This window comes from Mus caroli, chromosome 1, assembly GCF_900094665.2.
Source record: "Mus caroli chromosome 1, CAROLI_EIJ_v1.1, whole genome shotgun sequence".
Lineage (NCBI taxonomy): Eukaryota > Metazoa > Chordata > Mammalia > Rodentia > Muridae > Mus > Mus caroli.
In genome coordinates this window covers 127908423-127932724 of record NC_034570.1, presented here as the reverse complement: position 1 = coordinate 127932724, position 24302 = coordinate 127908423, and the positions used below count along the sequence as shown (strand labels likewise).

Below are 24302 nucleotides of genomic sequence, written 5' to 3'. Positions count from 1 at the left end.
GAAGATTGTCTCGGAAAGAATCACTGATCAATAATTTTGATTGAACCTTGGTGCTGAGCTGTTCTATTATATGGCTCACATTCAGGGGAAGTGATTTTTGAGTAGACACCAGCAGCAAAACTCCCTCCGATCATGTTCAGGAAGCAGGAGGGTTCAGGAGCAGTAGTTTACAGATTGGGTCTGCCCGGTGTTCACTGTTCCGTCCAGTGGTTTTCCTTTCCCATTGACATCCACTATCACCTGCAGGGCTGGGCCAGCATGGCTTTTAGTGGTTTTACTTCTGCAGAGTTTTGAGAGGGAATAGGGATGCAAACGTTTAAAAGGAACTTATGTGTACTGGCTAGTTTTGTGTCAACTTGACACAGGCTGGAGTTATCACAGAGAAAGGAGCTTCAGTTGAGAAAATGCCTCCATGAGATCCAACTGTAAGGCATTTTCTCAATTAGTGATCAAGGGGGAAAGGCCCCTTGTGGGTGGGACCATCTCTGGGCTGGTAGTCTTGGATTCTATAAGAGAGCAGGCTGGGCAAGCCAGTAAAGAACATCCCTCCATGGCCTGTGCATCAGCTCCTGCTCCCTGACCTATCTGAGTTCCAGTCCTGACTTCCTTTGGTGATGAACAGCAGCATGGAAGTGTAAGCCGAATAAACCCTTTCCTCCCCAACTTGCTTCTTGGTCATGATGTTTGTGCAGGAATAGAAATCCTGACTAAGACATTATGTTAACAAAAAGAAAGACTAGTAAGAGCATGTCTTAGTCAGGGTCTCTATTCCTGCACAAACATCATGACCAAGAAGCAAAGTTGGGGAGGAAAGGGTTTATTCAGTTTACATTTCCACATTGCTGTTCATCACTAAAGGAAGTCAGGACTGGAACTCAAGCAGGTCAGGAAGCAGGAGCTGATGCAGAGCCCATGGAGGGATGTTCTTTCTTGGCTTGCTTCCCCTGGCTTGCTCAGCCTGCTCTCTTATAGAACCAAGACTACCAGCCCAGAGATGGTCCCACCCACAAGGGGCCTTTCCCCCTTGATCACTAATTGAGAAAACGCCTTACAGTTGGATCTCATGGAGGCATTTCCTCAACTGAAGGTCCTTTCTCTGTGATAACTCCAGCTGTGTCAAGTTGACACAAAACTAGCCGGTACAGAGCATAACAAAGCAACTTTCTTACTAGCTTTGGGTCATGAGTCTCGGTGTGTATGGGCAACTAGGTGAGCCCGGTTGCATCTGTTTAGCCCACTTCCTTACTGAAGTTTATTCAGATGCAGTATGTAGTATTGGGACACAGATATTTTCTATTTAGCCACTATGTAGTCTGGATCAGCTTGTCTTCTAGTACCCATGCCTATATGGAACCAGAGTTAAAGTAGAGGGTGAGAGGTCACCTCTACAGAGTGAACAAACTGTTCCATTAAGATTGTTACTAAAGTTGCGTAGTGGACTAAAGGATGCCTTGGGCTGAGTTGGATAGTTGCTCACTCTAGCTATTGGTTGCGAAGCAAGTGTTGGTGAGTACTTTGTATAGTTCTTCCTGAATTCGATTGTGAAAATACATTCAGCAGGGAAGATAGTGGATAACAAAAGGAGTAGTTTGAATAAATTCTGATTAAAGCCTAGTAATTGACAAGACTAGTCAGTTATTTTCATAGTATACACCCACTTGTGATTGACAGCCCCATGCCTTCAAACTTTAGGAATTGTCAGGTAATCTTTCACACATTCACACTAATGAAAGGTCTGCAGTGTGCCTTGAGAGCATGCTACCTCATACGTCTCTGTAGATAAGATGGGTGGTCACCTGTAAACATCTAAGTTACTTCTAGGTCAGAAAGGCCTAATTCACACCTAGAAGTGTACGCGTCACACATTGGAGTTATGCTATTAAATTAAAAGGGAAAATTGTTAAGAGGACGACACAAAGGAATTGGGGGAGGTGAGGCTGCATCAGGGAGGAGGTGGGGAGAAATAGGATCAAAATACATTGTATGAGGTTCTGAGCGTTAATACAAATGTGTGCTTTAAAGAAGTCATTTCAGAGCTCTAACCCTGAGGAAGTTAGTGAAAATTGTCTAGCAGTTTTAAAGCACTTTCATCAAAGCAGCTTTATAGATTTTTGGGAAAAACAGTTGTGAATGGTTTGGGCATTGAATGACCCCAAGAGGTCTGTGTGTTAAAAGTGATCCCTAAGGTGACAGTGTTGAGAGGAGTTTTCAGGTCATTGGGAGGGAACAGTAAAACTCCAGTAACCTCCTCGACTCTCCTGCCATGAGGGTGAGGGTGTTCTGTCACAGCTCCTGCCATGACTTGCTGCCAGTGCCATAGGCCAGTGGCAGACCAAAGCCTTCAGAACTGTGAGCCAAAGAAAACCCTTTCTTCTCGTACAGCAACTGTCTTGGGTGCTCATTAAAGTAATAAATTGTCAGGGCAGTCAGCCATGTAATCAGAGGAATAATGAAAAGACTTTGGTGGTGACCCGAGCCTGCAATCCTGGCATTCTGGAGGCATCCTCAGTACTTGGCCAGCCTTGGATACTTAACAGGACCTGTCTCACAAAATGAAACACAAATAGACTTGAAAAACAAATAAATTCAAGAAAAACATTTAAGTTCTTCAAGATTGAAAGTTAAAGCCTAGTAAAAAGATATCACAAATCATAAGAACTTACTTCAGCAAATCATAAATGCTTGTTTTCCTAGGCTCATTGCCAAAGGTAAAGGCAGTCCTCTTCAGAGTGATAGCTTCTCTATGGGGAACCATGTGGCCATGTAAACAACCTGGGTTTCCTACCGGATAGAGAGGCACTTGGGTTTAATTAAACACTGGACTGTATGTCCAAGGTTATGAACACATAACATACTATAGAAGTATAGTATTTTATTTGTAGCTCCCAAGCTTGTCTTCTTTGCAGAGTTTAAGAAGCCAGGCATACTTGGCAAATGCACTCCTAAGTATATTTTTCCACTGACGTTTCAGTGTTTTAGCTTATTTAGAAATGATTCAAATATCTTATGAATCACCTACATAACATACAATGAAAACAGCTTAATGTTCAAAGGATACGTTTATTTGAGAGTGACCGCTCATATAGTTAGGCATGAGATCCTCTCTGCTCACACAGTCTGCTGGCATCCATCTGTCCATCTATCCTGTCAGAGGAAACTAGTGTCATCTCACATAAGGAACACGTGTTTATCCTAAGCAAGGTCTGAGTGACTAAGGCCTAAGAACATAGACTCGGGTTGCCATAACTAACATGTTCTATTGTGGAAACAGTTTCATGAAATTTATTGCTATAAAACAAAAGAGAAGTCATAAATCGCAGCATTTACCATGTATAGTAGGTAGACAGGTAATAGCAAAATGGGGGCAAGTTTTAGTTATTATCTAAACACATTGTTAGCTTGTGAGTTAGTTTCATGTATAACTAACTACAAGGTTGTTTTCTCCAACAAAGAGAAAGGAAGCGGGTTGGTTAGAAAAGGAACTAATGACAGTCCAAAATAATTTGGCTCCAGATCTGTAACATTATAACTTCTCACAATTACAGATTTGTCAGTCGTCCTTGTGGAATTTTCTACAGGAGTGTGTGGCTTTTTCCCCCTGAGAGTTTGCAGTTCATTTTTATTCTGACACCTTCTGTAACCTCTAACACTTTTCTTTTAAAATTAGCTTAGATTAATTGTACAAAGCAGTGGGTTTTCATTATGACATTCTCTACTCTTACATACATATAATGTACTTAGATCAGCTTCCCCAAGCCATCCCCTCACCCCACCCTCCCCTGTCTACATCCTAATGGTTCCCTTTTTACTTTTTATGTTTCCAGTTTTCTTGCAAATGACAATTCATTCTTTATGCCTGAATAAAATATATGTGTGTGTGTGTGTGTGTGTACATTTTTCTTGATCCATTGGTTCTCCCCAGGCCAGTTGTGTAATGTGACTGTTGTGAGTAGGTATGACAGCACCTCCAGAGGAAAGTGACTCTTGACTCTCTTTGGTGTACCCCAAAGTGGTGTGGGGTTTAGTTTTCATTTGTTGAGGAACCTCCTGTGGCGGTTTGAGTGAGAATGGTGCCTGTAGGCTTATGCTTGAATGCTTGGTCCACATTTAGTGGAACTCTATGGGGAAACTTTGGAGGTGTGACGTTGTTGAAGGAGGTGTCACTGAGGGTGGGCTAATGCTTTCTGCTATGAGTTGCCTTGGTAATAGTGTCTCTTCACAGCAATAGAATAGTAACTGAGATATCTCCAAACTGAATTTTTATAGTACCTAGAACTAGTTCACATTCTTACCACTGTGCTATGAGTTCCCTCCTTCCACACACCCCTCCATGGCCTTGCTACACTTGATTTTTGATGTTATGTATCCTGCCTGGGATGAAATGAACTATAGCTGTACCTTGATTTTCATTTTCCTAATGACTAAAGATGTTGGACACATTTTCATGTGTGTATGTGCTATTCATACTTATTAGTTTTAAAAGTGTCTGATTCATTAGCCCATTTGTTGAGTGAATTATTTGCTCCTTTGATGTGTGACTTTTTTGAGATGCTTATTATATTCTGGCTATTAATTGTCTGTCAGGCGAGTGTCTAGCAAAGACCTCCTGCTCTGTGTGCTCTCCTCTCTTCACTCTGGCAGTTTATGTCTTTGCTCTACGGAAGTACAGAAGCTTTTTAATTCGACGCATTCATGTCTTTGAACTCCTGCTTTTATTTCCAGAGCTTTTGGAGTCATTCTGAAAGGTGTCTCTCAGGTTTAGATGTTGAAGTGTCTCCCCTAGTTTCAGGTCAGCACTGGGGCTTGGTCTTTTCAGCTACTCTAGTTTCCTCTCCCACATGTGCACATCTGCTCTACCAGCAGCACTGTTTACAAGGCTGGCTTGTCCCTCACCTTTCGGCCTCATTACTAGGAATCAGGTGGCTGCACAGGTGCAGGTCTGCTTCTAGGCTTTCTGAGCTGTTCTGCCGGCCGATGCCTGGTTTGTGTTACTGCTGAGCCTCTGTAGTGCCATTTGAAGTCAGGTAGTGAGTACCTGCAGCGTTCCTCTTCGTTGCTCATGGTTGCATTGATTATTCTGGGTCTTTTGTATTTTGCTGTGAGATGTAGAATTTTCTCTTCTTGTGGAGAGTGCTGTGAAGGTTTTGAAGAGGATTGCATTGCATATGAAGATAGCTTTTGCTAATAAGCTAGTCACAGTGTTAATTCTGCCAGCCTCTGAGCACATGGTCTTCTGCCTTCTAGTGTCTTCCACACGTATTTAATATCTTGGTTGTGGGAGTTGTTTTGTGAGGTTATTGTTTCCCCTCACTTCTGTTTCACTGACTTCGTTATTGCCGATGGAGTTTATTCAGAGCTGAGAATCCTCAGGTGGACTCTCTGAAGTCTTAACTATAGGATCAGGCACCATTCCTACAGGGATGTTTGATCTCTTCCTCTCCTGGTTCCATCCCTCTTATTTGTTTTTTGACTGACAACACTGCTTTGGCTAAGCTTTCAGTACCTGCTGCAGAAGATTTGGAGTGGATGTTCTTTGCTCAATCCTTATTTCAGGGAATAATAAGCTTTCAGGTTTTCCTCATTGGTTCTGATCTGGCTGTCACTCTGTCCTCCGTACCTGTATTATGTGGAAGTGTGACCCTTCTAGCTTAGCTTTATTGTTGTCATTAAAGGGATGTTGAATTTTGTTAAAAGACTTCCTTTTGCATCTATTGAGATGATTATGCGGTTTCTGCTCCTGTCTGTCTGTGTGCTGTTTATTGGCTGCACATATTGAACCATTGTATTTCTCATTTTTAAAAAATCAGCTGGTCATGGCATAATGTCTTTTAAAAATATGTCCTAACAATGTCTTAGTTAGGGTTTCATTACTGTGAAGAGACACCATGACCATGGAAACCCATATAAAGGAAAACATTTAATTGGGGCTGCCTGACAGTTCTGAGAGTCCATTATTGTTATGGTGAAAAGCATGGTGGTGCACAGGCAGACATGGTGCTGGAGAGGGAGCTGAGAGTTCTACATCTGGGTTGGCAGACAGCAGGAAGAGAGTGTCTCTGAGCCTGGCTTGAGCATCTGAAGCCTCAAAGCCCTACCCCAGTGACACATTTCTAACAAGATCACACCTCCTGATAGTGCCATTCCTGTAGTGGGGGCCGTTTTCATTCAGATCTCCACAAGCACTATTCTTGATATGCACTACATTACTTGTTTTTCAGTTCTGGGATTGACTCCAGGGCCTCGGTCATACTAAGCAAGTGTACGCTGAACGACATCCCTGGGCTTTTTGAGACAGGGCTCTGTGTAGCTCAGTCTAGCTTTGAACCTGCACTGCTCTTCATCTGTGCTCTGGGATGTGCGGTGCATCTCACCTTGCTCAGCAAGTCCTTTAGTCTTTGATGTACAAACTATGCTACACTGCTCCCACTACCTGATTTGGCAGCTTAGGGCATTGGAGCACAATAGCACTAGGGATTTGTTGGAGCTCATTTAATTAACCTAGGATTTAAGACCAGAAATTTTATCATCTTTTGATGACGTTGGTCATATTTAGAAAAGATGCTTTTTAAACTTATTGCCTTTTAAACTACATGCTGTATTAATTTGACTGCTGGTACACAGTTTCTTTATATGTCTATCTAGAATAGCCACATTAAACATTTTTCATTTACCATTTAAGGTTAAGTATGAACCATGATAGCAAACCTTTAATATATGTGAAGTATTAATTACAAATTGGGATTAACTCTTTAAAAGAAAGTCTGTATGTGCCATTTCAGTAGAATGACTCAAGTACTTCCTGTTTATAATCGAAGTCTTAGTTCCCTCCTCTGCCCCTTTAAAGGGCTTGGGCTTAGTAGGTATAGGCACTGTATGGGATTGAGATCAGTGTTGATGTTAGGAATTTCTCTCTTAGTTATGTAGCCTTGACACTTTGTTTGTGACCTTCTTACAACACTTAGGAACTCTTCATGTCTGAGTTTTCAAGGATTTGTGTTATGCGTGTGTGTGGCACAAATAAGTATGTGGGTGCTTGTACTCATGAGTGCAAGTCTGGAAACCAGAGGACACACTCTGCCTTATTCCCTAGATACAGGGTCTTTTACTGAACTGGAAGCAAGCTAGCTGTTCCAGACAGGACCCGCCTGTCTCCATTCTCCCAGTGCTGGGGTTTTGGGTGTGTGGTCATGTCTAGCTTCTTATGTGGGTGATGTGGATTCAAATTCAGATCCTTGTGCACACACACCAACAGCTCTTACTCACTGGACTGTCTCTCCAGCCCCAAAGCTCTTCATTTCTCACACATAATGTGTAACTTATTTTTGCCTAGACTCTTACTAGTTGAAGGTAATAAAAATCCACTCCTTGTAATGCAGATACAGAGCCTGCTGTTGGCCTTTGGGTGATACTTCAGCTTTCACCAAAATCAAGGACCGTGGAGCCCAGCATCCTTTTCCCTTTTAGTAAGCTGCACGTGGAGCTTGCCTGAGTTTGTTGGGTTTTGGGTTTTGGTTTTTTGGTTTTTGGTTTTTTGGTTTTTCGAGACAGCCCTTGCTCTCCTGGAACTCACTCTGTAGACCAGGCTGGCCTCAAACTCAGAAATCCGCCTGCCTCTGCCTCTGCCTCCCAAGTGCTGGGATTAAAGGCGTGCACCACCACTGCCTGGCGCCTGAGTTTGTTTTTGTTTTTCATAACCAGTATTTTTTGCTCTTACTCCTAAATACCGAATTTCACTCTGCCACCTAGTGTCCTCAGGAGGGAACTTTGCTTCTACTGTAGTACTGGGAGTATAGGTTGGCATTAAGTCTGCAAGAATGGTGTGTGGTTGTCTTCTGCCTGCTTTGCCTGCCTGCTGTGTAACTGCAGATCCATTACATAGGGTTTTTTCCCCCTGTAAAATACTTACAGTAGTGCTTAACTCAAAGGCTGTTATATTAAATGAGTTTACTAAAACTCCTGAAAGCAGTAAACAGTACGAGCTGAACAGAGCACGGTTTGGAACAGCGCTAACTGTTGATATCAATCTGACTAATGTGTTTAGATAACAAACTAAGTGTCCTTTACTTGAGACCATAAAAGCTCTACCTTTGGCCTTGAGGGTTTTTTTTAATGTGATCTTTTCTTTGTCATATACATATATATGTGTATGTATATATACACACACATATATATGTATATATATATACTTTGTGTTACATTATTCATAACTTACCCCATCTCATAAAGTGAAAGTATGAAAAATGCTGTTTCTTCTTAGTTTCTTCTATCAGGGAATTGGACTGTTTTAAAACTACTTAAGTAATTATACTTTGTGTTTAGTATCCCAACTCTTGGCATAAACTGTAGATTTAATGTGTGTTTTTGCATGCTGTATAAGGTACTTTTATTCATTGGTTTTTATTTCCCATTTCATATATATGACGTATTAATATAGAGAACATTATTGCATGTTTTATTTTTTACTAATTTTATTATATACGTTTCATATACTGTAAAGTAGCCAAATCTAACCACAATTACTCATTGTGGGACATTTATATTTCACTTTTGATATAAAATACTAAAGTGATTTCTTTTTGGAGTTAACAACGTCGTACCCAGTATATGATGAACTCTTTACAAATAAATGAAAAAGATAATGTCCCAAAGGAAGAAACACGCAAAAGATATAATGGGCGTTCTTGAAGACGAAATGCAGATAGTTGCTAACCACATAAAAGCATGCCCAGCAACAATCAGATAATTATAGAGTCAGACAAGTGGGAGAGTTTCTTAGCGTTTCATGTAGATGGAGAAAGTAAATATTAAAAATGTAGAAATATGATGATAACATTCTTAGTGGGATGTAAGACTGGTGTAACTTACCTACCAGAACTTAAATGGATTGGACCCAGTAGCCCCACTGGAAGTAATTATCCCATAGAGGACAGTGCTGCAGCACTGTTTGTAAAGCCAAAGATAAGAGACATTGTGAACATTATACTCAGCTAGTATATATTAACCTTAATTTTTTAAGAATACAAACCAAACCGAAGGCACCACTGGGAAGCAGAAGAGTCCTCATTTATATGCTTTTGTAGTATTTGTAGTTTTAAAAACCATCATATAACAGATTCATATATTTAAAAAAAGAAGGATAAAAAGGCCTATGGAATTACTGGAAGTCCTGTGCCATAGGGAGTTAGATGAGAAAGAATTTGGAAGCAAGAGAATCAGTTACACGTTTTTTGTTGTTGCTTATTCAGAAGTGGAACTTTGTAGTCTGAATTGAAGGTGTACCTTTTAAAGTTCGAACTTTAAAATTATACTACATGGGTTTGAAAATGAGGTTTTTCAGAGATGATGCTGGGGTTTGTAAACTTCATTGCAGGTGATACACAAGTGATTGATTATAATGTTAAAAAGAGAAAAGAGGAGAAGAGGCTTTGAATAGATACTGAGCATCTTAGCATAGATCTTCAGTGAGTAATCAAATGAGTCTGGTCCTGTTGGTTATCTCAGCATGCTTTGTGCTATCTTAACACCTGTCTGTAGTCTGGCTTTACTGTTGTTTTTAAGAAAATGCTAATATGTTACAATGAAGCAATTTTCTAAGTGTAATCTTGAAATTGTTTGTGTTTTTCTATTTTCAGAGTGCACATTTGGCTATGATTGATACTCTAATGATGGCTTACACTGTAGAGATGATCAGCATAGAAAAAGTAATTGCATGTGCTCAGCAGTATTCAGCTTTTTTTCAAGCCACAGATCTGCCCTATGATATTGAGGATGCTGTCATGTACTGGATAAATAAGGTAGGCTTGTACTTGATTGGATTATGGTTCTAAGAACAGAAAACTGAAATCCTTGCTTGCACATTGTTCTTGCCTGGCTCTTTGTCTTAAATCAAAGTATAAGCTAAAGTTGTACGATTTACTTGAAATAATTTACTTTTAAAAATATAAAAGCTGAACACAGTGGTGGCTCAGATCTGTAACCTCATCACCTGTGAGGCTGAAGTGGGAGAGTCATTGAGTTCAAGGCCAGATTGGGCCGTACGGAGACCTGGTCTTAAATGAAAGTGTTGCAGTGATAAAGCAGTTCTATATACCTAAGAGTATCTGTAGTTTTACTTATTCTTAATAATGGCTACTCAGGGCTAATCAAGCTTGTACCAGATTAGTACAAAACTCAGGGCACTGCACTCACTATAGGCCACAGAGTGAGCAGGAACTACTCTTGGCTGGCATAATTCTCACACATTTTGGATTGGGAGAGTCTTAGATTTGTTTAACCAAATTAGACAAAAATCATATTGATCATGGATTCATTTTCTTGGAGATTTTTATGGTCTGTGCTTTGAACTGGTTACGTTCTTAATTTATTGCTCTCCTTGTCTTTTGAGTACGTAATTCTTCCTGACCTACATCCATGCATTCTGTTTTGAGGTAAGGTCTCACTGTGTGCACCTAACTGACCTGAAGCTTGTAGAGATCCTCTTGCCTCTGTCTCCCAGGTGCTGGGATTACAGGCTTGTGCCACCAGATGCAGGTGGCTCTACTTTCATTCAGTTGTCATTGCAGAGAAAATTAAACTAGATCTGTGGACAGGCACCGAACAAATGTGAACTTACATCTTGAGGTGTCTGGGCTCCCTTTGCTTGCATGAGCTTGTCATGGGCTAAACTGGGCTGGAGAGATAGATGGCTTAGGACGTACAACACTTGCTGCATAAGCATCAATCCACAGTTCAGATCTTCTGAAGCTGCAAAGAACTGGCAGCCTAGCTGTAGTCTCAGTGCTTGGAAGCAGTGACGGGTCCTGTGAGGTCCTGAGTACTGTGGCCGTATCACACCCAGATGGCAGCATTTCACAGCGGTCTTCCCCTCCTCCAGCTCTTGCTTCTATCCCATTTTCTGAGATGTTCCCTGAACCTTTCGGGGCAGGGAGTTAAAGAGATGTCCCATTTAGGGATGAACACACAACAATCACTTATTAACTCCAGTCTCTGCTTCAATGCTGCCCACACAGAAAGGAGCATCTCTGACCAAGGTGGAAAGCAGCATAGACCTGTGAGAATAAACCTAAGTGTTTAAAAGGCAGTTTGACAGGTGACCTGCTGGGCAGGTATGCCCACGGATGCAATAGTGGCATGGCAGTCATGGATGGGATTTGATGGCTACTCATAGGAGGAGGGAATTCATGCCTGGTAATGTAAACTTGGGCCAGAAGCCTGTGGCTGGGGTGGCCGTATGCCTAAGTGGAAGCACTGTTGCTTCAGTAAGTGCTCGTGGCGGAGGAGAAAATTAACTCCAGCAAGGCGTCCACTTAGCACCACAGGGAGCCAGCCCAGGGTGTGCACATGGCCAATGATATTGAACACCTTTAAAAATGTCTATAACCATTTGTACGTCTTCTTCTGAGAACTCTGTAGTTCCATAGCCCTCTCTCTCAAGCCCCTCTGTTAATGTGGACAGCTGTTGGATTTCCTCAAAAGCTTTTTCGGTACCTGTGGAGATGACCATGTAATTCAGTCCTTGAGTCCATTTATGTAATTTATAACATTTATTAATTTACCTATATTGATCCATCTATGTATCTCTGGAATAAAGCCATCTTGATCATAGTTATGATCTTTTTTAATGTTCTTGAGCTGAGTTTGCAAATATTTTGTTGAGAACTTTTGTAACTATATTCATCAGGAGTTTGGTTTGTAATTTTCTTTTCTGTTGTTGCATCTGTTGTCTGTTTTGAATGTCAGAGTAGTATTAGCTTTGTAAAAAGAGTTTAGCCATGTTTCTTCCTTTTCTGTTTTATGGAGTAGTTTGAGAAGTATTAAGTTCGCTTCTTCTCTGAGACTCTGATAAGTATCAACAGTGAATCCATCTGGTCCTGGACTATATATATATATATATATATATATATATATATATATATTTTTTTTTTTAAATCTGAGATATTTTTCACTGCTGCTTCAGCCTCACCACTGTTAGCTCTTTTATAATTGTTTATCTCATTCTGATTTGATTTTGGTAGGTCATGTGCACCTAGAAATTCATCCATTTATTTTAGATTTCAGTTTAATGAGAACATGGTTTTAGATAAGACCTAAGGATTTTCTGAATTCCATTGGCATCTGTTACAATGTCTCCCTTTTCATCTCTAGTTTTATTAATTTGTGTCTTCTCTTCCTCGTGGCTAGTCTGGCTGAGTTTGTCTTGTTTGTCCTTCCAAAGGACCAACTCTGCACTTCCTTCATCTTTGCTCTTTTTGTTTGGTGTTTTCATTTCTTTCCTCCTGCCCTGACATTACTGCTATCTGCCCAAATACTGAGTTAGGATGTGGCTTGTCTTTCTTTTTCCAGAGATTTAAGGAATATCATTAAGACATTTATTTGTGATCTCTCTGACTTGGAGACATAAGTCATTCCCACCACCCCCTCACTCCACCCCCCAGGACTGCGGTCACTGCTTTCTGTAGATTTGGGTATGTTTAATTCATTGTCATTTGGTTCTAGGCTTTTTTCCCCCTTGGTTTCTTTTAGGTCTCCTTCCTCAGTCAGTTCTGTTTGGCTTAATCTCTCCATGAGCTCTAGAGGCTGTAGGGCTCATAGCCTTAGTACATTGTGATAAGGTAGAATACAAGGAATTATTTCAGTTTTCAGATATTTGTTGATTTGTTCTGTGTCCTGATGTATGATACATTCTAAAAGAAAATCCCATGGACTGCTGGAAAAATATATATATACTTTGCCATGTATGCATGGAATATTCTGAATATACATCTCAAATCCATTTGATCTGTGGAACATCATTCAGATGTTTTTCTGTTGATTCTTTTTGCCAAGATAACCTGTCTGTTGGTGAAAGTAGGTGCTGAAGTCAACCACTGCTGTGCTGGGTTAATTTGTGACTTTTCACTCATCTACTAATGTTTGCTTTATGAAAATTGCATGTACCTACGTAACTTCCTCTTGTTTCTTTAACCAGTTTGAAGTGACCCCCCCCAAAAAAAAAAAAAAGTTTTGGTTTGAATTCTGTTTTGTCAAAAACAGCAGCACCTGCTTGTTCCTTGGGTCTGTTGGCTTGGAATGTCTTTTTCCATCCTATCACTCCAAAGGCAGTGATCCTCAAAGGGTTGAGACCCCTTTGGTGGGCATGTATCTAATAGGTATTTACATTACTATTCATAGCAGAAGCAAAATTACAGTTATAAGGTAGCAACAACATAATTTTATGGGTGGGGGGGGTCACCACAACGTGAGGAACTGTTTTAAGTGTCGTTAGGAAGGCTGAGAACTGATGTTCTAAAGTAGTGCCTACTTTATCATGAGTAGTGGTCTTGCTTTGCTTTGCTTTGCTTTGGGTTTTTTTTCGACACAGGATTTCTCTGTGTCTCCCTGGCTGTCCTAGAACTCCCTCTGTAAATCAGACTGTTCTTGAGCACACAGATCTACTGCCTTAGGCTCCTGAGTGCTGGGATCAGAGGCACATGCCAGCACTGCCCTGTGAGGCGTGTTTCTTGGAGGTGACAAGTACATGATTTCTGCTGTTTGATACACTGTGCTGTGTATGTATTTGTCTTTCAAGTGTGAAGGTGAGACTTAATAGTCAGAGTTATTATTGTAAAATTGTATATTGATTCCTGCCATTAGTCTTTTTATTATGGAAATTTTTTATCTTCGCTTCAGTTGTGACAAGTAGCTTTGCTGGCACAGTGCTCTGGACTGGCTATAGTAGTTCTCCTTCAGAACTTGAAATACATCACTCCAAACCCCACTGAACTTCCTGTAGACATTACTAATTGGTTAACTGTCTCTTGTCACTCTCTCATCTCCATTCATACCCTCCTGAAATTGTTTCTTTTGGTCAGTTAAAATCTCCATGGTTAGTTAAAATCTCCATGCTGACAAATCCAGTACTTCCCCCCCCCCCAAATTAAACTCAGCCCTCTCTAGAAGCACACACTATCATTCTAAAATTTCCATGGAAACCCGCGGTATTTATACCGAACACTCCACTATTTGATGGAATTTGAACACCAACTTGCCTGTCCTGTGGTAGCAGCTTCTTTGACCTTCCAGCAGGTGTTCCCTCCATTGGGTCTGTGGGTTCTTTTTAAAGTATACATAATTCAAGGTGTAGCCAAAAATTTGAGGCTGAATTATCAGTAGACTGGTGGTTCTCAAGCTATGGGTTTCAACCCCTTTGAGTCACGTATCAGATATCCTGCATACCAGATGTTTATATTACAATTCATAACTAGTAAAATTACAGTTAGGAAGTAGCAACAAAATAATTTTACGGTTTGGGGCCACCATAACCTGACGAACTTTGTTAAAGGGTCCGAGCATTAGGAAGGTTGAGAACCACCAGTGTAGACTTTGGTCTTCCTTAACCATGACCCTGTTCTTCCCAGGATGCTCTCCCACACATGTACCACTCTAATAGTGTCAGACTGCTCTTCAAGCCCGTGAGCGAGCTTCTCTGCTTAAGTTCTAGTCACTCTTTCCTGTATCAATTGTAAGGAGGCCCCGTGTCCTGTTTCATTTCTGTTGCTGTGATAAAAGACCCTGACAAAAGGTAACTTAGAGAGCAAGGGGCTTATTTCAGCTATGTTATAGTTCCTCATTGTGGGGAAATCAAGGAAGGGATAGTCAGTCACATCATACCCATAGTCAGGAGCACAGAGAAATGAGTGCATACTGCATGCTTGTTTGTGCTGTACTCAGTGTCTCCACTCTTACAGTTCACCCACACCCACACACCCCCATACACAGCACTTTCCCACCATCACACCACCAACCTCCTGTCAGTGGTGCACCCTCAAGTGGGCTATATCTTCCCACATCAGTTACGACAGTCTCCTGTAGACATGTCCACTCAGTGGAGATAGTTACTCTCTGAGATTCTTCCCAGATGACTATAGGCTGAGTCACCCATAGGAACATAAATACAGTCCACCGTGTTCATTTCTTCCTAAGGCTGAGTCCTTTCCTCCTCCCGCTTGTTTTTGTTTACCTTTACAGGGTTCTTACACACCTGCATGCATAAATTACATATTTGGTGCTATGGATGGAGCGCAGGGTCTCACACGTGATGCCTCATGCGCGACCATTGAGCTCTACATGGACATTGCTGCTTGTGTTCTGTACAGAATTTACAGTTGTCATTGCAGATGGGCTTTGTGTGTTGAATGCCTAGTAGTACAGTACATGTTAAAGTATAATAAGCTCTTACTTACGCTGTATATCCGGAGCTGTAACAAAAACTGGAACAGTTTCTGATGGACTGTAGGTGCTCAATCTACTGTGTAATTTATGGAACTGAGTTTAGAGTTTTAGATAAGTTCCATGTAGGGTACTGTTTTCTAGTTGTAGAAATGGTATTTTATTTGAGTGTTACTTGTACTTTGCGGGACAGTGAGTGTGGGGGGAAGGAGGAATGGGAGAAAACCTGCGACCCACCAGAGTTTTGGTGCTCTGAGCGAGTGGGTGGATGTGGAAGGACTGCAGCATGCTTTCCATGCCGCCCCAGGTGGGTGTCTGGCTGTAGGAAGCCATGGATCCTAGCTCAGTGGCTGGTGGACAGGGGCAGTCCTAGGTACCAGGTTCTTAGCCTCAGGCATCCCAGACACCACTGGACACCGTGGAAGAGCTGAGAACAGAATAGGGCCTCAGGGTGGTTCATTAGTACTGGGGCTAAAGGGAAGAGAGGGCAGGGGGAGAGGGGAGCACTGGGTTAGAGCTTAAAGGTTAGAGCTTAAAGAGAGCGAGGAGGGTAGCCCCTCTTATAGTGGGCTGGGCTATCTTACTGTTGCCAGGTAACTGTGGGGTGGAGCATATCTGGCTATAGTCAGGTAAGTGTGGGGGTGTAGTCTAGCCAGAATGCCAGAAGCTTGGGACATTATCTGCATGACTGATAGTCACACACCTCTCCTGTGGGGGCTGTCAGGGCAGTAACTTCAACAGGAGCCAGGTCTCCAGGAGACATGATTGAACACCTTCCGTCCTGCGTAGGTGGAAATCACCACCCATTGGGTCCAATCCCCCCACCCCAGGCCCCCCGGGGGTTCAAGACCTGTACTCGACTGGAGATTAGACTGCACAGTCCACTGCCCCACAGTACTTGGTATTGGGAATCTAACTGTGATTTTATTGCTATATTTTAATGAAATTCAAGATGATTTTTACATTTTAAGGTAAATGAACACTTGAAAGACATAATGGAACAAGAACAAAAATCTAAAGAGCACCATCCAGCTGAAGCTCCAGGAGGCCAAAAGGTATGCACTGCAATATGACATGTATTATGATGATATATCATATATTTTATAGATGCTAGAAATTATCCTAGGAGATACAAAATAAACAATCACTAATGATTAAATTGTACTGAGACTAGAAACTTATGAATTTAGTGTTTAAAGAGTAAAACATAAATTCTGTAGGATACCGTGAGATAGCAGAATTATTAACATTTAGATTCCCAGTCATGTCAGCTACATTGCTGTTGGCTTTATGTTGCTGTTATTGGAGTGAATGTTTTCCCTTCAGAAAGCCTATTGCCTTCTTAGAGTCGGTGCACGACTGTCTGAGACTCTAACCTTAGAATCCTTTTACTTTAACAATACGGGTTTATCTTTAAGTGATTCTGAGTGGCCTTTCCTTACCTCCTGCCTCTCTGTCTTCCTCCATGCTTCCTCTGAAGTCTCCTTCCAAATGGTTTTGGAAACTGGTTCCAGTAAGTTTTCCTCACTACTTCGATTTTTCTCTCCAGATTGTAATGGTATTGGTGGTATTATTCATAGCTTGCTGCTATCGTCATTTCATATAGATCTGTTTGTCACTAAGTAGAGGGATCAGGATTTTTTTGTTTGTTTGTTTGTTTTGTTTGTTTGCAACAGGGTTTCTCTGTGTAGCCCTGGCTGTCCTGGAACTCACTCTATAGACCAGGCTGGCCTCAAACTCAGAAATTCCCCTGCCTCTGCCTCCCAAGTGCTGGGATTAAAGGCGTGCGGCACCATGCCCAGCAAGTGATCAGTTTTTAAGATATGTTCATAATATAAAATAAAAAATAATGGGTCGAGTCAGTTTTAAGGACACTTTAAAGAATAAGCACATTTGCTCACCACAACATTCACAGACCATTATTACTAATGCAAGTATGGAGACAAAATCTTGCTACTAGTAAAGACTTTCATAAAAGTGAATTTGAATAATCTTGTCAGTTGCCTGAATGTTTAAATTATTTTTGGCAAAACAATTTTCTTATTATCCTATATAAAAACAACACTTTACTGTTTGATAAAAATTAAAAGCTTATCTGTGTCCCCACCAGTATTGCACTTACACTGTATAAACTCTTGAGTTGACCTATGATTGATATTTCAAGGTTAAGTGTGAGCAGTTAAAGTATTCTAAGACCTCTTAGGCACCGTCCTGATAAAAACATACAGCCTAGTGAGCTAGAGAGTTAGCTCAGCAGTTAAGAGTACTGGCTACTCTTTATAGGGATGTGGGTTCAATTCCCAGCACTTACAGAGCAGCTAACAATTAATCCATAGCTCTTGTCCCAGGGGATCCAGTGGCCTCTACTGACATCTGCAGGCACTAGGCATGCAAGTGGTTCGCCACTTGCATATATATAACATGCATATATATGAATATACACATGTGTATATTATATGTTATATTTAATTATGTTATATGTAATTAAAATTATATATACGTATATAATGTTAAAAATCACCATTTTTAATCATTGATTTAAAATATGGTTAAATCCCTTTGAATGCCAGATTTTTAAGTTTGTAAAAAGACTATGAAATATTTTTGTGCAGTGAATTTATAAAAATGGGCTTCCTGAGTTTGCATAAGTCAGGTACAGTGGTAATATACCTGTAGTGTCCGCACTTGGGAGGCAGAAGCAGGAGAATCAGAAGTTCACAATCGCCCGGCAGCGGTGGTGGCACACGCCTTTAATCCCAGCACTCGGGAGGCAGAGGCAGGCGGATTTCTGAGTTCAAGGCCAGCCTGGTCTACAGAGTGAGTTCCAGGACAGCCAGGGCTACACAGAGAAACCCTGTCTCAAAAACACCCCCCAAAAAAGTTCACAATCATCCTTGACTATGTAGTGAGTTCAAGGCCAGCCTGGGATGCAATACAAAACACAAGGCATATTCAGTATTTAAAGGTTCCATGTAACTCGTGGAATACAAATAAACTTACCTTGGAATTGTACAAACCTCACATTAAAGTTTGTTTGCTCAGTGTGGATTTTTATTGGGTATAATCTGTAGGAAATGCTTTGGCCTGCCATATATAATTGCCACTCCAATAGGGCTTTATTGTCAGCACATGCACACACACACTTCTCATCCATACATGCTGCTAATTGCCAGAGGGAGTAGAATACATCAAACCAGTTTTGCTTGCGGTGCTAAGTTGGTTCACTATGGCTGTCGTGCTAGATAACTAGAGAAAAAGAAGGCAGGGCTGGAGCAGAGCTTACCACTGGCTGATTTTCTTTCTTCTTTTTCTTCTCTCCTCTCTTTTTTGAATGATCTCACAGCAACAATGAAGGATTTTAGGGATGATAAAAAAGTCAGTAGTCAAAGAGTCTAGGTTAGGCTATGCAAGGTGTCTCACAGCTGTGACATCAGCGTTTCGAAGCCAAGGCCAGGAGATTGAGATTGAGGGGCAGTTTAGGCTGCATAGACATAGTACCATGGCCCCCAGAATGAAGAGAATGGAGAAGTGGATCTATGTGAGAGATTTGCACATGGAAATAATTGTTTTCTGAAATATAGATGATGTATGAGTTAGGGATATAATGTCTGCCTTGCACTCCTCCAGCTTTTTTTTTTTTTTCCAAGAAGCAGAAATATGCGCCTTTTCTTCATTGATGATACGTTTTCTGGAGTATGCCATTTAAAAGAATCGAGTTGCACCTTCATGTGTTAAGTGTTTTGTTCAATAAATTTGAAATTTTCTGTTTTTGTTCCCACAAGCATTTTTCACAATTGTATTTTAATTATAAATTGCTGAGGTGACAGTTTAGATAAAATTGAAGAAAAAATTAATTTGTTCTTTTCTTTAAAAGACACCTACAGCTGGAGGGTGGCTCAGCAGTTCAGAGCACTTGCTACTCTTGCAGAGGACCCACGTTCTGTTCCCTGAACCCACATGGTGGCTCAGAACCCTCTGTGACTCAGGTTCAGAGCATCTGACCCACTCTAGCTTTCATGGATACAAGGCACACATATGGTGTATATATTTACATGGCGCTATACATAAAATAAACCTTTTTGTAAATGACTACTAAATATCAGTAGCCTATGTAAAAAAGTTCATACTTATTGTTAATGTAAAGTTTTATGTAGCATTAGTAAATTGTAAGCATTATTCTTTTTGGCTTTAGGAAAGCTTCTAGTTAATAACGGCCAGCCTGTACTGATTGCTTCTGTGTGCCCAGGAGTGTACATAGCACTGTGTGTCTGTCTTTTTAAGTCCCCCAGCAGTACTGCAAAGTAGGTTTTACTGTCCCCATTTTACAGATGAGGAAAATGACAAGTGAGTGTTTAGGTAACTTGTCCAAAGTCAGAGCTAGTAAGTGGCAGAACCAGGATGCAAATGCAAGTAATATGGCTCAAGAGATTTTCTCTTAACTTTTTATAGCATTTTATAGAACTCATTTTTAGAGATCTGTGTTAACATTTTTATTTTATTATTTTGGTTTTTTTTTTTTTTATATACAAGGTTTCCCTGCATAGCCCTGGCTGTCCTGCAACTCATTCTGTAGACATCTGCCTGCCCTGCCTTAACATCTTTATTGAGCCACATAAAGTTATTTTTAGAAAGCAAAGATTTATTTTTCTAAGGGAGCCCAACCCTACCACTTGGCTCTGTCACTGGTTCTGAGGTCTGGTGCCCTGGACATTCAGATGGGAGTCAGAACAGACTGCTTTGGGGCTCCTTTGTAAATAGTATTTTTTGCCACTCACCAATTTTGATAGCTCTTATAGTAATTATTTTTTTCTCAAATGATACCTTTGTTCTTCAAAAGCTAAAAAGTCTTTGTGTGAGAACTTTTAGGTTTTCCTCTAATATTAAGTAAATGAAAATTTAATCAGTAAATGAACAAAACTGATTTAAATGCAAAGTGTTCAGATCTGTTTTGTGGTAGTGTAACTATTGTAAAGTAAATGCCATGTGATATTATTGCTAAAATGTTATCTTAAGTTTATAGATTTGAAATTACTAGACTTTAATCCCAGAACTCAGGAGGCAGGGGTAGGTGGATTTCTGAGTTTGAGGCCAGCCTGGTCTACAGAGTGAGTTCCAGGACAGCCAGGACTATACAGAGAAACCCTGTCTCATAAAACCAAAAACAGAGAAAGAAATTAGTGTTATTGCTATAAATTTAACCTTGGTAATATATAGTATTGTTGCCCTCTCCCCACAAAAAAGCTGTGTAGTTGGGAATTCTTCTTTCTCCTGTTTATATCTTCTAATGTGACTAAGAACTAGAATCTACAGTTCTGGTTTTGTCTGCTTGTTTTCCTTGAATTGTGTAGTATTTATTTAGAACTCTTTCTGTCGTAGGCTCGTTACAGGAAGGAACAAACACTGCTTAAGCAACTGCCTTGCATTCCATTGGTGGAAAACTTGTTGAAGGACGGGACCGACGGCTGTGCGCTAGCTGCCCTCATTCACTTCTACTGCCCTGCTGTTGTCCGGCTAGAGGGTAGGTGTTTCAGGGAGGGATTCTAAAGTGTGGGCAGATGGCAAAAAATATTTAAACCGTAATATTTAATAACTAATGAAGGTGTTTTAAAGGGAACATTTAAGTATAATTCTGAGAAAACGTTGAGAACTTTCTGTCTAATGGCTATTAGTTATAAATACATGTTTGTTAAACACATTTTACATACTTATGTATTTGTACTGTCAATAGTTATGAAGCATTCATGGCTAACCCAAAGCCATCCCCTTTTCTATTTGAAGATATTTGTTTGAAAGAAACTATGTCTTTGGCTGACAGTCTGTACAATCTACAGCTGATTCAGGAATTTTGCCAAGAATACTTAAACCATTGCTGCCATTTCAGCTTGGAAGATATGCTTTATGCTGCTTCATCCATAAAGGTAAGTTCAATCATTCTCGCTTGCCTTTTGTTAAAGTTTGAAAGCTGTTGCAACAAACTGGGGTCTCAGTGGTACCACAGGAGCCAGATTGGGTCTCCTGAAGGACTAGCAATAGAAGGGGGGAAGGGAAGTGGGGTGGGAAGAGCTGGAGTTCAAGGCCAGCCTGAGGTTGTACTGAGTCTGAGGCCAGCCAGGAAATCCAGCAGAGTCTAGCTCCAAAAAGAATTGAATATAAAACAAAAGTTACAAAATAACTTTATCAGTGAGGAATTGGGGGAGGGGGATGCTTTTTCTTCTTTAAATTTAATCCGTTGTTAGCTACAAGTCTTGTACATTGTAAAGGCAAACAAAAAGTTGTCTATAAAATTGATCTGTTGTTTTAGTGTGGGCAGAGTAGAGTATGACCCATTAAATGGTTTTTGATCATAGGTAAATGTAACAAAAGATGAGACTCTTCCTTTAAAAGCAAGCTGTGCGGGGGTGTATGCCAGTAATTCCAGCGTTCTGAAAAATGATGGTGAGGCTTGAGTTAGGTTGATGCCTGAGGCTGTAATGAAACACCCTTCTAACAAAGCACAGTAATGAGCCTTGCTTTTTCTTGAAGGAGTTTTAATTAGAGAATCAAATGAAAAGCTTTGGTGTGCATGTGTATTTGTGTGTGTGTGTGTGTGTGTGTGTGTGTGTGTGTGTGTGCGTGCGCGTGTGTGTAGAATTACAGATAGGACCACTACTCCTTGCTTTTCTGGAGATGCTGGGGGTGTCAGGCTTGGGTCTATTCTCCCGCAGCCAAGCCGTCTCTAGCCTCTCTGGTGTATTTTAATCAGATGTCAATGTGCTTTTTGCTCAGGGTTGCTTTGCCTCTTCAGGGCTTGGGGCTTCCAGGTGAATTTCAGGATTGTGTTTTCTAGTTCTGTAATTTTGATGGGAATTACATTGAATCTGCAGATCACGGCAGTAATTTGGTCATTGTAACAATATTAATTTTGTCAGTCCATGTGCTGCTTCTGTTTCAAAGCTTTAGGAATAAATGGTCTTATATATTTAGTTTGACTTAGAGGTTTGACTTAGAGGTAAGTTTTCTGCTGAGCTAGTCAGAGTTCCAGTGCTAGTCGTACTTGGAAGTGCTCAAGAGCTCCTCTCATGATGATGCTCCTGTCTCTTACACTTGAATTCGTAGTCTCTAGTATCTCCTCTTTTTCCTTTGTCCATTTCAGGATCTCCAAAGGCAGAAAGTAGAGCCAATGATAAAAGCATTTCCAAATGGGGCAGTAGTCGCAGTGACTCATGGTCACTCCCTACTCTGACACATCAAATGGAAAACCTTGATTAATCAATTCTGAAGGTTTACCTACACCGTTACTAACTATATCTTACTAATGACTTTTCTAGCATATGTCACCAAGTATAAGTACAACTTCTATAATGTGAAAAGTGGTCAGACACCTAAGATGTATTTGTTTTATACATTAGTTTGGTGTAGACTAAGTTTGGTAGTGTTCCTTCCTGTCCATTTTGGAGAACAGAACAGAATATAGACTTTCAGTAAACCATTAATCCTGACATTTAGAACCTTATAAGCATAGCCACGAGGTTGAATGCAGAGCTCTATCTTAAGGCTCTAAGCGCGAGAGAGGTTGCTTGGTGCATGTTGCTCGGCACCTCATTCTCACTTTAACTTTTAATAGTGGACAATGAGCACTGCCCTTTCCTCTTATAGAAATACAGGTCGGGATCAGACTGCTTATAGGGCTGTTGGACATTGCCTGAGCAAGTGCCTGTACTGGATCCTAAGTACCACCCAAAAGAGCATCAGAAGGTCTGGCTGTGTCCTAGATAGAGCCTAGCACTCCCTTGCAGTGCACTTGGCAAACTGTTATTTAGAGGGCAGGGGAGGCCATCGAAAGGCATGTAAAGGATTGCTTATGATGGTGAAAAGTTAGAAATTATCCATTGTAGTGGGGGCATACATTTAAGTGTTTGGTAATATAAGTGAGCCATTGAAAGGGAGGTAGTTGAGAGTTTGTTGTTTTTACTGAAACAAAGTTCCTAAGAAATTGTTAACTCAGGGTAAAGTTACAAAAAGTATTTTACTTCTCCTTTTCTCTCTGTCTGTCTCTGTCTCTCTCTCTCTCTCTCTCTCTCTCTCTCTCTCTCTCTCTCTCTCTCTCTCTCTCTCTCTCTGTGTCTCTCTAACCTGAGAAAGGTTTTCTCAGGTTTTTTTTTTTCAGGGCTTTTTTTTTTTCTTCAGGGCTAGGGATTAAACTCAGGACCACTGACCCATATTCCCAGCCATTCCCTAAATGATTCATTGTAATAATTATTTACATGTTTTATTAACTATTTGTAAGTAGTGTAGAGGTGATTTTAACTGTCTTGTCGGCACTGGAGAGATGGCTCAGCTGGTAATGGCTCATACTACTAAACCCAACACCCTGAATTTTGTCCCAGGACTCACACTGTTGGGGGAGAGAACCAGCACCCCATGGAAGGGTTCGGATGGGTTCTATGCATGTACTGCAAAGCTTACATAGGGACTTAGGCATCCATCAATCTGTGGTGTCTGTATGGGCCCTGGAACCAACTGCACACAGATGCTGAGGGGCACATTATAGAGTCAGGAAAAGGATGATTAGGGTAACTATAAAACAAACGTAATTTTTCTGAATGTGGTGTTGGATATTGGTGAAGGTGTGAAGATTTGCGAGACTTCTCCAGTCTTGGTAACTTCTCTGGCACCCTCCTGGCTTCCATTGGCATCTGCACTCACATGCACAAACCCTCGTGCAGGCACATGCTTCATATATTTAAAAAGTAGGCCAGGGTTGGTGGCGCACACCTCTAACCCCAGCACTCAGGAAAATAAAGACAGGATGATCTCTGGGAGTTACAGGCCAGTCTGATCTACACTGCCAGTTATACATCAGCCAGGGCTACATAGGGAGAATCTGACTAAAAAATAAATGGAAAGACGATTTTAAATTATTGTGCCATTTCTGGAATATGACCAGTTTATTGTCATTTAATTATAATTTTATAATGAAATAATCTCCAGTTTAATTACTAGAAAAAATATTTCTACAATTCTGCCATCTTGTGGCCAATTATTGCCATTATGTTATTAGGACAATTCTTACCAAGGTCCTTAAAATAAATACTCATTTTCTTTTTTTTTTTTTT

General features: G+C 40.7%; 1 protein-coding gene across 4 annotated transcripts in view; it reads left to right on the top strand.

Annotated features, from left to right (window-relative positions):
- The window catches only part of Camsap2 (calmodulin regulated spectrin associated protein family member 2), a 77429-nt gene that overhangs the window by 30623 nt on the left and 22504 nt on the right, over positions 1 to 24302 (top strand). For 2 of the 4 annotated variants that reach the window (XM_029476035.1, XM_029476040.1), the window contains exons 3-7: positions 9633 to 9794; positions 16179 to 16262; positions 16688 to 16720; positions 20584 to 20725; positions 20986 to 21125. In XM_029476035.1, coding sequence (XP_029331895.1) covers positions 9633 to 9794; positions 16179 to 16262; positions 16688 to 16720; positions 20584 to 20725; positions 20986 to 21125 — 561 coding nt within the window. The remainder of the gene's footprint in view (positions 1 to 9632; positions 9795 to 16178; positions 16263 to 16687; positions 16721 to 20583; positions 20726 to 20985; positions 21126 to 24302) is intronic. The other 2 variants (XM_021175974.2, XM_021175928.2) reach the window with 1 other exon arrangement.